The 13,250-nt window shown below is 43.9% G+C and overlaps 1 protein-coding gene across 1 annotated transcript; it reads left to right on the top strand.

Moving 5' to 3' along the window:
* Positions 1-2,300: 2,300 nt before the first annotated feature.
* LOC117442699 (NLR family CARD domain-containing protein 3-like) lies at positions 2,301-12,579 on the top strand. The gene is made up of 12 exons (XM_034078651.2): positions 2,301-2,314; positions 5,736-5,840; positions 5,945-6,097; positions 6,221-6,343; positions 7,094-7,172; positions 7,349-7,577; positions 7,657-9,460; positions 9,538-9,711; positions 10,111-10,284; positions 10,372-10,545; positions 11,694-11,740; positions 11,900-12,579. The coding sequence occupies exons 2-12, from the start codon at positions 5,794-5,796 to the stop codon at positions 12,454-12,456; spliced, it is 3,561 nt and encodes a 1,186-aa protein (XP_033934542.2). The 5' UTR covers positions 2,301-2,314; positions 5,736-5,793; the 3' UTR covers positions 12,457-12,579.
* Positions 12,580-13,250: the final 671 nt, after the last annotated feature.

Here is a 13,250-nt window from a genome sequence, read left to right as displayed (position 1 = left end):
ACAATAGCCAGCATGTGTAGTTCTGGGGGGCGTTCGATTCCAGTTTTGGATAGTCTGGCGTGGTTTCGTTCCATTTCACACAGCTGTTTGACGCTCTGCGTAACCTTACGAGGACTGTAGTCCTAAACGATAGCTGGGGATTATGGGTAGTGTAGTGCCTTCGGCCATCCTAAACTCAGAAATGTTGACAATTGCAATGATGCTCGAAATGTCCCTTATAGGCCTACGTCTGTTTCCGGTTATTTTTATTTTGAAATTCAGTTGCTGACGGACGCCAAAAAAGCCAGAGATTATGGAATTAAACCAATAAATAAAAGCAAGGATAATTTTGTGTTATTGGTGAGTAAATAACAGTGTGTTATTTTGAAAAGAATAACGAATTAGAAGGAAAAAAATATTTAAAAATACAGATTTCAGTATCCTGAGGCTCTGAGCCCCATTTGTTTTCCTCACAAACGGCAACAAAAGTCCGAAATTATACGATTTAAAATAAAAGCAATAATTGTGGCTTGATATTGAGTAAGAACATGTTTTTATGAACCACACAGCTTCCGGTCTCCCACGACCCGACCGGAGAAAAAGACGTGCTGCAGGCAGTAGAAATACATTGCTTTTAAAATCGTGCTGTGCAACACGAACAAAAGGGGCAAATCGTGTTGGTGGACACGAATCAATAGATTAAAAATCGTGTTGGTGAACACGAAATGCCGTGAGACTGGGTTGTGTCAGGTGGTGATTAATGTATGTGAATTCTCAGTGAAGTACTCACTATGTGGGCCATAGTAATATGTGAGACATTTTCGTTTTGTTGGACCTTGATGTGAAGTTAAGATTTGTGATAAGCTTGAGGTATTGCAATTTCACACGTGTACAAAAGTCTAGCTTAATTCAACTGATGAGTGCTATGTGAATAAATGTAAGCGATGTGATGCAAGTAGCTCTTGGCCACTTTAATTTTTTCAAAGTAGCTCTCAGATGAAGAAAGGTTGGAGACCCCTGCATTAATCTGTGAGCTACCACCATCTAGTGGACAGTTAGGAGAACTACATAACTTTTTACAATGTTTCTGATACCTGTAACACCGGTTTCCACGTGACTCTGAAGTGTTTTTAATCTCAGGAGTTATGAGGGTGTGACAGCGTCCTCGGATCAGATGCAGGCAGACTCAGGACTGCAGAGGAACACATGAGCAGAGTGTCCTCCACACATGAAGCTGCAGAGTGTCTGGAAGTGGACCTGAAGTGAGTTCAGCAGGTGAGAATCCTCCCAGATGAATTTGGTCCATCATCAGGATCACTCTGATCACATTGTGCTGTGTCACTGTTTACCTGGACAGGTCACATGACTCTTGAAGCTGATTCTTAATGTCTGTTTGAAGTAGTGTGTATTATTTCTCTCTTATAAAGTCAAAGAGTTAAAGAGGAGTGATTTTAGAAAGATTCAGTCAGTGCTTCTTGAGTAGAATCAGCAGCAGTTTGATTGTTTTCTTATATCACATCATCAGTAAAGAATGCAAGGCGTGTCTAAACCTGTCCGACAACTCGGTTCAAGTCACTGAGGTGTTTTTATTTTGAACTCTTAATACTCTGAAGTTGAGTGCATGGATGAAGTGTGAAGCGCTAAGATACAGCCACCTTCAAACCCTGACCTGGTTTCACTGGAAGTCCTTCAGCACAGTTCAGCTCTCAACTGTCCCACAGGCCTCAACATCCTTTCACTATGGACCAGAGCCAGCAGGTGGGTTAGGGCCCCTCTGCCATCAGGGGCCCCCACAAGAAGACAACATGTCACCTACCTTGTTTTTTTTACTGTTAAAATATGATGGGAACTTGTTCACCGTCACTGTTTACCTGAACAGAGTCACTGTTTAGGCAAGGCAAGGCACATTTATTTATACAGCACTTTTCAACACAAGGCAATTCAAAGTGTTTTACAAAAATGACAGATATTAAGAAAATGGTATTTAAAAACCGTCATTAAAAAGCAAAGATAATAAAATAAACATTAAAACAAAAAAATACATGAATAAAAGTTACAGTGCAGTTTAAGATGTGAGTAAATTACAAAAAAAGAAGCAAAACCAACACAACAACAAAAGTAAAGCAGCCCTGTAGCAGCTGTGTGCGGTGACACTATGATAATGTCCATGAGGAGAGGGAGCACCCTGACCTTTATGTCATTAGACGCTCAGTTTCCACCATCTAGTGGACAGCTAGCAGAACTACATCAACTCTCACTGATTCTGATACTTGTTACACCGGTTACACATGAAGCTGCAGAGCGTCTGGAAGTGGACCTGAAGTGAGTTCAGCAGGTGAGAATCCCCCCGAGTTACGGTTCACGTCACTGAGGTGTTTTTATTTGTTAACTCTGGAGAGCTTTTTTTTTTTTTTTTTAATAAAAAATATTGAGTCAGGCACAATGAGTTTACATTTATACAGTCAATATTTGTATTTATTTTTCCCCTTTCCCTCCCTCCCGGTCCTAGCTAGTAAAATAAATAACTAACTAAATAAATAAGATAGATACCTGTATAGGTAAAAGTAAAGTAATATAGAAGATAATATTAAAAGAAAATGTATAGATAAGGGAATAAATAATAGTAACAGTAATACTTGTACCCATATACTCATATGTATACCCACATGTACACATGCACATACATACACGTACCTACCTACATACATACATGTATACAAATACAGAAAAAATAAATAAAAATAAATAAATAAAAAAATTAATATAAAAAGAGACACAAGAAAAAAACAACAAAAAACATACATTCGTAGTTCCCCCCTTTCTCCTTAATGTAGTGTCTTAAGTCCAGCTATGTAGGCTATCATAGAGCCCCAGACAGATTCAAATAGTTGTGAGGAGCCCCTCAGGTTATATTTAATCTTCTCCAAGTTCAGGTACAACATTAGATCTTTAAGCCATTGAGATGCTTTAGGTGGTATAGAAGATTTCCATTCTAGGAGTATTCTTCTACGTGCTAAAAGAGATGCAAAGGCTATACTGTCCTTAGTTTTCCTCTTCAACATTCGGTGGCCAGGTATTACTCCAAAAATGGCAGTTTCTGCACATGATGTCAATACCACGTCCAAGGCCTCAGTAAGGTGTTGGCAAATGCTTGTCCAGTATCCTTGTAGGCCAGGAAAAGACCAAAACATATGAGTCATGTTTGCTGGTGACGTGTGGCATCTGTTACAGGTGTCCGTAACATTTGGGTATATTTTGGAGAGTTTAGAGTTGGTGTAATGGATACGTGGACAACTTTTAGTTGTATAAGATTGAGCCTGGCACAGGACGTACTATTGTTCACTCTCGCTAATGCGCCATCCCAGACCTCATCATCTATGGCTTGGACTAGTTCCTCTTCCCAATGGTGTTTGATTTTACCAAGCGATGTTTCTGTGAGACGGAATTGTAAATTCTTGAAATCAGACCTTTTTCGATTGTTAAAGTGTCCAGAATTGAGTCAATTATTGAATCCGGAGGGATATTGGGGAATGAAGGGTTGTTTAGTTTAACCCAGTTTCGGACCTGGAAGTAACGAAATAGATGAGTGCTTGGAAGGCAAAATGTGTCAGAGAGTTGGCTAAAGCTACCGAAAACATTGTTAATGTAAAGGTCCCTTCCTCTGATGAGACCTAATCTCTGCCACATAGAGAAGGCCCCATCAGTGTAAGGGGGGAGAAAGAGATGGTTGTTATGAATGGGACTATATATAGAGGAACCACAGAGTCCATGAGCCTTTCTGAATTGGGACCAAATTCTTAGGGTGGAAACAACAATCGGGTTATTCGAATGTTGAGTCGGCCGGCTGGCTAATTTAGATGTAGGCAAAGCCAAGAGTGAGGTATCAGGACAAGATTTGGCTTCAAGCTCACACCAACTCAATGTTGGTTCCTTAGTCCATAGAATTATTTTGTGGATATTGGCTGCCCAATAGTAGTGTCTTATATTTGGAAGCGCTAATCCTCCTGTAGATCTATGCCTTTGTAAAAGCTCTTTCCTAATTCTCGGAGTCTTCCCTTGCCATAAAATAGAGGAGATGAGTGTCTATTTTACGAAAAAGTGATTTTGGTAGGAAGACTGGCAGACATTGAAAGAGGTACAGAAAGCGAGGGAGAACGTTCATTTTGATACAGTTTACCCTCCCAGCGATAGTTAAATGTAAATTATTCCACCTTTCCAAATCATATTTGAGCTTGTCAATTAGTGGTGGGAAGTTATCTTTGTAAAGGTCTGAGAGTTTTCCACTTATATTCACGCCTAAATACTTAAAATGACTCCTAGACATCTTGAAGGTGAAGTCTATCGGGGATCTGAAGGGCCAGGTCATTTACGGGGAAACACTCACTCTTGGAAAAGTGTAGCTTGTACCCTGAGAAGGTTCCGAATCGGGTTAACAGATCTATTATCTGAGGAATGGTAGATATAGGGTTAGAAATGAACAATAGTAAATCGTCAGCGTATAACAAGAGTATGTGTTCAGAGCCATATCTGGTCATCCCTTGTGTAAAGCTGGACGATTTAAGCGCGATTGATAGTGGTTCGATTGCCATAGCGAATAGTAACGGGCTTAGAGGGCAACCCTGGCGAGTACCTCTACCTAGTGTAAAATATTGAGAACTTATCCCGTTAGTACTCACTGAAGCCTTGGGTAAAGAGTATAACAATGCTATCCATGAGACACATTTGGATCCAAGGAACCTCTTAAGGACCTCAAATAGAAAGCCCCACTCCACCCTGTCGAACGCTTTCTCTGCATCCAATGAGACCACCACCTCTGGTGTCTCCTTGGATGCAGGAGAGAGGAGGATGTTGAGAAGGCGACGGATGTTGGAGAAGGAGTATCGGCCTTTCATAAACCCAGTGTGGTCTAATGATATGATGTTTGGCGTGACTGATTCAAGGCGTATGGCTAGTATTTTAGCCAGGATCTTATAGTCCACATTCAGAAGGGAGATGGGGCGATAGGAGCTACATTCAGAATTATCCTTGCCTGGTTTTAATAATACAATTACTACCGCCTCAGTCAGAGTTTGTGGCAACTTTCCACGGTCCAGAGAGTCTTCAAACATTCTCAAAAGAAGGGGGGTCAATTTATCAATAAATTGTTTATAAAACTCAATTGGATAACCGTCTGGGCCCGGGGACTTGCCACTCTGGATCAACCTGATCGAGTCAGCTATTTCACTAGGCTTTAGAGGTTGATCCAACTCACCCTCCTGAGCTGGTGTTATGGACGGAAATTCCAGATAATTTTTTCGACAGGGGCTTGTGAGGCGTATAGTCCGGAGTAAAAGGTTTTAAAGGTGTCGTTGATAACAGATGGGATTGTTGTGAGTTCACGAGTAGGGGTCCGTATTTGTTTAATTTGTTGAGAAACCGACTGGCTCTTAATTTGGTGTGCTAGGAGGCGACCCGCCTTCTCCCCATGTTCATACTGAAATCCACGCGATCTTAAGAGCAATTTCTCAGTCTCTTGCGTTGAAAGTAAATTGTAGTCCATCTGAAGATTTTGCCTTTCTTTATCTAGTTCAGGGGATGGACATGTTGAGAGTTGGCTATCTAGTTTAGCTATAACTCTGGAGAGCTTTTAGCACAGGTCAGCTCTCAATAGGTTTACATTCAGGTCTGTTGTTATCAGTATTTAAACATTCTGACATCTACAACATTACCAGCAGCAATTAAGTGTATTCAGTAATCAGTGTTTGTATTTCTGTCAGGATCAAACATCGTAAACCTGGACCTGGACCCAGCTGAGTGTCTAAGAGTGACTCCTCTATGGATCCACCGATTGAGTTGAAGGATGGACACCACTCTGATCCAAAGTAATATCTAAATTCTTGCTATCGGTATTCAAATAATTAGACATCAGAATTTAAACTGAATTTCAGTGTACCTTTGCAGTAATCAGAATTTGTGATTCTATCAGGATCCAACATGAGGAAACCCGACCTGAAACTGAAACTGGACCTGGAGCTGATTCTGGATCTGGATCTGGACCCAGCTGTGTGTCCATGAAGAGTGACTGGTCGATGGACAAACCTATTGAGTTCAGAGATGGAATGCACTCTGATAGGTCAAGGTAAGAATTTAAACTAGACGTTCTCCCTTGTTGTGATCAGTATCACAATGTTAAAATAACCCAAAAGATATTAGCAGCACTTTAGTATACACTTGCATTGATCAGTGTCTGTGACTCTATCAGGATCCAACATGAGCGACCTGGACCTGGACCTGGACCTGGACCCAGCTGTGTGTCCATGAAGAGTGACCGGTCTATGGATGAACGTATTTTCTTTAAAGACGGAGCCCCCTCATCTGATGAAAGGTAAGAATGTGAAATGTTTGTCTGTTATTATCAGTCTTTCCTGAGATGAGGTTTGATATGTCTTGAGCTATACATATTGTCCTAACTTTAGCTCATCGTAGTTTACATTTCAAAACACATTTAACATTCATAAACAGCTGGCTGCCTGTTTGAGAATGTATTGGAACAATGGGCCTCCCTTCATGCGTCTGCACACATGATGAAAGCTTTGGCGGTCAACCTAAATAAAAGATCAAAATGTTCCTTTAATTTTTGTGTGACAACAAAATTCATTTTTTTATAGTAAAAGCTCTTTATGTAGAGATCAGACTCTCCTGCACCCAGCTGTGTTTCCATGAAAAGCAAAACATGGGTATTACACATTGATTGTGTGTTTCTACATTATAAGTGTGTGTGTGTGTGTGTGTGTGTGTGTGTGTGTGTGTGTGTGTGTGTGTGTTGTGTGTGTGTGTGTGTCCTAGCATTACTATACTTGTGGGGACCTACATCTGTCTACACAGTCACGTGTGGGGACTCGCCTCCCTCATGGGGACAAATTGGAGGTGCCCATAAGGGGGATCATTAATTTTAGGGTGAAGACTTGGTTAAGGTTAGGATAAGTCTCCAGGAAATGCATGTAAGTCAATGTAATGTCCCCTGAAGTGATGTATACATGGTATGTGTGTGTGTGTGTGTGTGTGTGTGTGTGTGTGTGTGTGTGTGTGTGTGTGTGTGTGTGTATGTGTGTGTGTGTGTGTGTGTGTTTCACAGAGTTCCTCAGCAGAGCTTGAAGGTCCCCAGTGGTCAGTCTGCGGAGCAGCATCAAACTGACCTGGACTCTATATTCATGGTGTGTACATGTGGAAGCAGAGCTGCTCCTGCTGACTCCAGCAGCCTCACTCAGTCGTGAAGCAGCTTTGTGGTCCAGAGTCCAGGCTGCAGTCTGCAGATAGTCAGGCTTTCTGTCTCACACATGATCTGATGTTGACTTCTACCAGTTCAACTCTACAACTTACTCTGTTCCAGCTGCTCCAGGACAACATCGTCAGATTTGTGGAGGACGAGCTGAAGAAAATCCAGAGAGTCCTGAGTTCAGATTACCCAGAAAGCTTAGAGAGTCAGAGGGAGGGTGAGGAGGTGTTGGACGGTGAGGATGAAGAGCAGAGGAGGAGCAGCAGAGAGGCATTTCTGAACATCTCTCTGCACTTCCTGAGGAGCATGAAGCAGGAGGAGCTGGCTGAGCGTCTGCAGAGCAGTGAGAGGGTTCAACACATTGAACATGACATTGGGAAAACATCCTCTCTTTCATTTCATCTATGATTTACTCTTTCCAGGAACCAGTGCTGCAGCGTGTCAGCGTAAACTTAAGTCCACCCTGAAGGAGAGGTTCCAGTGTGTGTTTGAGGGCATCGCTAAAGCAGGAAACCCAACCCTCCTGAACCAGATCTACACAGAGCTCTACATCACAGAGGGGGGGTCTGCAGAGGTCAACAAGGAACATGAGGTCAGACAGATTGAAACAGCATCCAGGAAACCAGACAGACCAGAAACACCCATCACACAAGAAGACCTCTTTAAAGGCTCACCTGGAAGAGATGCACCAATCAGAGCAGTGCTGACAAAGGGCGTGGCTGGCATTGGGAAAACAGTCTTAACACAGAAGTTCACTCTGGACTGGGCTGAAGGCAAAGCCCACCAGGACATCCAGTTCATATTTCCCTTCACCTTCAGAGAGCTGAACGTGGTGAGAGAGAACAAGTACAGCTTGGTGGAACTCGTTCATCACTTCTTCCCTGAAACCAGAGACGCAGGAATCTTCAGGTTCGATCAGTTCCCGGTCGTGTTCATCTTTGACGGTCTGGATGAGAGTCGACTTCCTCTGGACTTCCTCAACACTGAGGTCCTGACTGATGTCACAGAGTCCACCTCAGTGGATGTGCTGCTGACAAACCTCATCAGGGGGAAGCTGCTTCCCTCTGCTCGCCTCTGGATAACCACACGCCCTGCAGCAGCCAATCAGATCCCTCCTGAGTGTGTGCACATGGTGACAGAGGTCAGAGGGTTCACTGACCCACAGAAGGAGGAGTACTTCAGGAAGAGATTCAGAGATCCGGAGCAGGCCGACACCATCATCTCCCACATCAAGACCTCACGAAGCCTCCACATCATGTGCCACATCCCAGTCTTCTGCTGTATCTCTGCTTCAGTTCTGGAGGACATGTTGGAAACTGAGGGAGGAGAGCTGCCCAAGACCCTGACTGAGATGTACATCCACTTCCTGGTGGTTCAGTCCAAAGTGAAGAACGTCAAGTATGATGGAGGAGCTGAGACGGATCCACACTGGAGTCCAGAGAGCAGGAAGATGATGGAGGCTCTGGGGAAACTGGCTTTTGAGCAGCTGCAGAAAGGCAACCTGATCTTCTACGAGTCCGACCTGACAGAGTGTGGCATCGATATCAGAGCAGCCTCAGTGTACTCAGGAGTGTTCACACAGGTCTTTAGAGAGGAGAGAGGACTGTACCAGAAGGACAAGGTGTTCTGCTTCGTCCACCTGAGCGTTCAGGAGTTTCTGGCTGCTCTTCATGTCCATCTGACCTTCATCAGCTCTGGAGTCAACCTGCTGGCAGAAGAACCAACAACTTCCCGGCGACTTAAAGTCTTCAGAGCCAAACCTGAACTAACACATCTCTACCAGAGTGCTGTGGACCAGGCCTTACAGAGTCCAAACGGACACCTGGACTTGTTCCTCCGCTTCTTCCTGGGTCTTTCACTGCAGACCAATCAGATTCTCCTGCGAGGCCTGCTGACACAGACAGGAAGTGGCTCAGAGATCAAACAGGAAACAGTCCAGTACATCAAGAAGAAGATGGATGAGGGTCTGTCTGCAGAGAGAAGCATCAACCTGTTCCACTGTCTGAATGAACTGAATGATCATTCTCTAGTGGAGCAGATCCAACGGTACCTGAGATCAGGAAGTCTCTCCACAGAGGAACTGTCTCCTGCTCAGTGGTCAGCTCTGGTCTTCATCTTACTGTCATCAGAAGAAGATCTGGACGTGTTTGACCTGAAGAAATACTCTGCTTCAGAGGAGGCTCTTCTGAGGCTGCTGCCAGTGGTCAAAGCCTACAACAAAGCTCTGTAAGTGGAGACAAAAACAACAAATAACTATTCTCAGTTTTATATTTTTGCTTTGTTAATATCTGATCCTTCCCCAGGCTGAGAGACTGCAACCTGTCAGAGAGAAGCTGTGCAGCTCTGTCCTCAGTCCTCAGCTCCCAGTCCTCCAGTCTGAGAGAGCTGGACCTGAGTCACAACGACCTGCAGGACTCAGGAGTGAAGCTGCTGTCTGCTGGACTGGAGAGTCCGCACTGTGAACTGGAGACTCTCAGGTCAGAGTTCAGCTGATATGTAAATTGTCAGAGTGGTTTTGTTCAGCCATTTCTATTGACTAATTTCCAGTTATATCAGAATAGAATAATGGGTAACAGTTTATATTAAGGTACACAAATTAACCATCAACTAGTTGTTAAATAACATGCATATTAGCAATATATTGGCTCTTTATTAATCATTATAAAACACTTATTAATGCCTTATTCTACATGACCATATTCAACAAGTAATAAGCCATTAATTGAGAGTTTTTCCTCAATAACCCTCTAATTAGTGCATAGACAAACAGGTGGTAGCATTTGACAAAGGAACTAGAAGAGATTGTATGATTGAAACCTTGCACTGAATCACTTTTAATATTAAAGGAATGTTGTTATGTATTCATTTATTTCAAGGGTAACTGGCTGCAAGCTGTCAGAGAGAAGCTGTGCAGCTCTGTCCTCAGTCCTCAGCTCCCAGTCCTCCAGTCTGAGAGAGCTGGACCTGAGTAACAACGACCTGCAGGATTCAGGAGTGAAGCTGCTGTCTGCTGGACTGGAGAGTCCGCACTGTGAACTGGAGACTCTCAGGTCAGAGTTCAGCTTTTTGTTCATGTTGATGAAGATGGTCAACCCGCTTATGATTTTCACTGAGTTTACTGTATTCCCTGGTTCCAGTCTGTCAGGCTGTCTGGTCACAAAGGGAGGCTGTGTTTCTCTGGCTTCAGCTCTGAGCTCCAACCCCTCCCATCTGAGAGAGCTGGACCTGAGCTACAATCATCCAGGAGCCTCAGGAGAGAAGCTGCTGTCTGCTGGACTGGAGGATCCTCTCTGGAGACTGGACACTCTCAGGTATGGACAAACAGACGGCAGGTTCCTCATATCTTTGAGGGAGTTAGCCTGAGTTAGGAACCAAATGGATCCCTTCAAGTTGTATTACATGGAAACAACCATTCAGGGTTAGGAGATCCGACTCTGACCAGGCGGGTGCTGCTGAGGGGGGGGGGGGGTGTACCTGACGGTGGCAATGAATCCACAATACAAAATAAATGGTAGATTCATTTGGGATGGTCTACACATGGTGCAACAGGGGGGGCTGTTGTTATCCAGAGAGGAGGGCCTTGTCCACCTGGCCAGCCGAACAGCCAACTTTAGAATACAGTTTTTACAAAGATATCTTACCGGCCCGGCTGATTTGGTGTGGAGAGATGTGACCAGCTGCATTCTCAGACGCGTGAGTAACGGGGGCTGGATGCTGCTCTGTTTTTAACTGATTTCAAAATGTCTATTTTAAGTGGGCTACCTCCTTTTTATACACAGAGCTGACAAGAAAACACTTTACATGAACATTGTAAAAAGCATACATTATAATGCACTGAAGGACAGGACACTGTGTGGAGCACCAGAGTGGGTGCAGGAAGCGGACCAGGCCCACAGTGGAGGGTTTTATACAAACCTCCCCTCTAAAAACGTACTGCCGACCTCCAGTGGAGAATTGTACACGGTGCTATCGCCTGTAATTCTTTTATCTCCATTATTAATCCTGCTGTTTTTAACAAATGTCCATTTTGTGATTTTAGAGAGACTGTTTTCCATGTCTTTACAGAGTGCAAGAGACTCACAAGTTTCTTTTCTCTTTCCACACTTATTTAGTCTCTTTTACTGAGAGCGTTTTTATCAGGGGGCTGCCTAAAAAAAACGAAATGGAAAAGTGGCAGCTCCTGAACTTCCTCTCAGGGGAGTCCAACATGACCGTCTGGAAAAAGAGAGAGAGAACAGAGAAGGAGGCCAAAGCCGTCTGGCTGGAGCTTAATTTAATAAACAGACACTGTTAATCAGCTTTAATTGACGTAGATGTACTTTTGTTAAATATGTAAAAGTATTTTTGCAAAAGTCAAAGATCAAGGTCTTCTTCTCCAGACTGAGCTCTGCTTCAGGCTGAACAGCAGCTAGGACTCCTGCTGGATAGAAAGTCACCCTGACTGTGTTTCTTCCTCCAGGCTGGACCACGGTGGAGAGCAGAGGTTGAGACCAGGTGTGAGGAAGTGTAAGTGTGGATCAGCTTCTCTCTGGAGACACAGATGATGGAGGTGGTATTCATTCATTAGAACATGACTGATCTTGAAGCTTTATAGAAAGACCACTAACAGAGAGTAAAGCCTTCAGGTGGGTCTGATGATAAACTGCTGTTTGTGTCTCTCATCAGATTCCTGTGAACTCACCCTGGACTCAAACACAGTATTCAGATACCTCAAACTGTCTGAGGACAACAGGAAGGTGACATCTGTGTGGGAGGAGCCACAGCCATACCCTGATCATCCAGAGAGGTTTGACTCCTACTCTCAGCTGATGTGCAGAGGATCTCTGACTGGTCTCTGTTACTGGGAGGTGGAGTGGAGCGGATGGGTTCTCATATCAGTGACTTACAGAGGAATCAGCAGGAGAGGAGGAGAGAGAGAGGACTGTTTGTTTGGAGATAATTATCAGTCCTGGAGTCTGAGATGCTCTGATCGTGGTTACTCTGTCTGGCACAATAAGAGAAGAACAGAAATCTCCTCCTCCTCCTCCTCCTCCTCCTCCTCCTCCTCCTCTGGTAGAGTAGCAGTGTATCTGGATCATCCTGCTGGCTCTCTCTCCTTCTACAGAGTCTCCTCTGACACACTGACCCACCTCCACACCTTCAGAGCCACATTCACTGAACCTCTCTATGCTGGGTTTGGGTTCGGCTCATATGGTTCCTCAGTGTCTCTGTGTCCTCTGTAGGAGGAGACCACTTCCTGTCCTGGGGTTTAAATGTTAGTGGTGGACGAGGCTTCACTATAGTTAACATGTGGCTCAGTGTTTGTGCCTTTTTAGTCAAGAGCGTTATTCTAGTCCTCAAAATGGTGAAGTGGTGTGAAGTATGAAATAACTAAGTTTACTTTGAGCAGCATGTAGCTGCTAATGTGTTTGCCGATTGTAACTGACTTTAATAAAGGTTTACAGAAAAGATCACATTAATATGACAAGTGTGATCTTTGTATTCCTGAACTTCATGGAGTTGACTGTTTGATATAAGAATGCAGACTATTGGCCCAACAGTGCCTCACATGGGGAACCAACCTGATTTGGTTACTGTAAAGGAAACTTCTGCAGCAATGGAGAGTCAGGACTCAGAGAGACACAAGGAGAGTTGGAGCTTTGATGTCAAACACTGGTGTTTATTACGAGTATCGGCCGGAGAAATTCACATCACAAGTCACACAGCCAGAGATTCTGACTGCCCTGGTGGGTTGCCATGTCAAATCTGACCAGCCTCTCTCTCTATAGACCTTTTAACTAGTTTACAGAGAGTTAATCCATATATTGGGGGATGGTGCATAAACACCTGGGAACACTGGAGATAGCTCCAACATCTGGAAATACTGAATCACTTGTCTGTGGTGCTTAGAAGCCAGCATTCTCACAGTCATAAAACCCTCTGTGACCGATAGGTCCGACCATAACACTGGGAACAACACCATATGACTGCATTAGCACATTCCTTACGGGAGATAACAGACTCAGGGTTGGTGATA

This window comes from Pseudochaenichthys georgianus, unplaced genomic scaffold (assembly GCF_902827115.2).
Source record: "Pseudochaenichthys georgianus unplaced genomic scaffold, fPseGeo1.2 scaffold_455_arrow_ctg1, whole genome shotgun sequence".
NCBI lineage: Eukaryota > Metazoa > Chordata > Actinopteri > Perciformes > Channichthyidae > Pseudochaenichthys > Pseudochaenichthys georgianus.
This window is presented reverse-complemented; position numbering and strand designations above follow the sequence as displayed.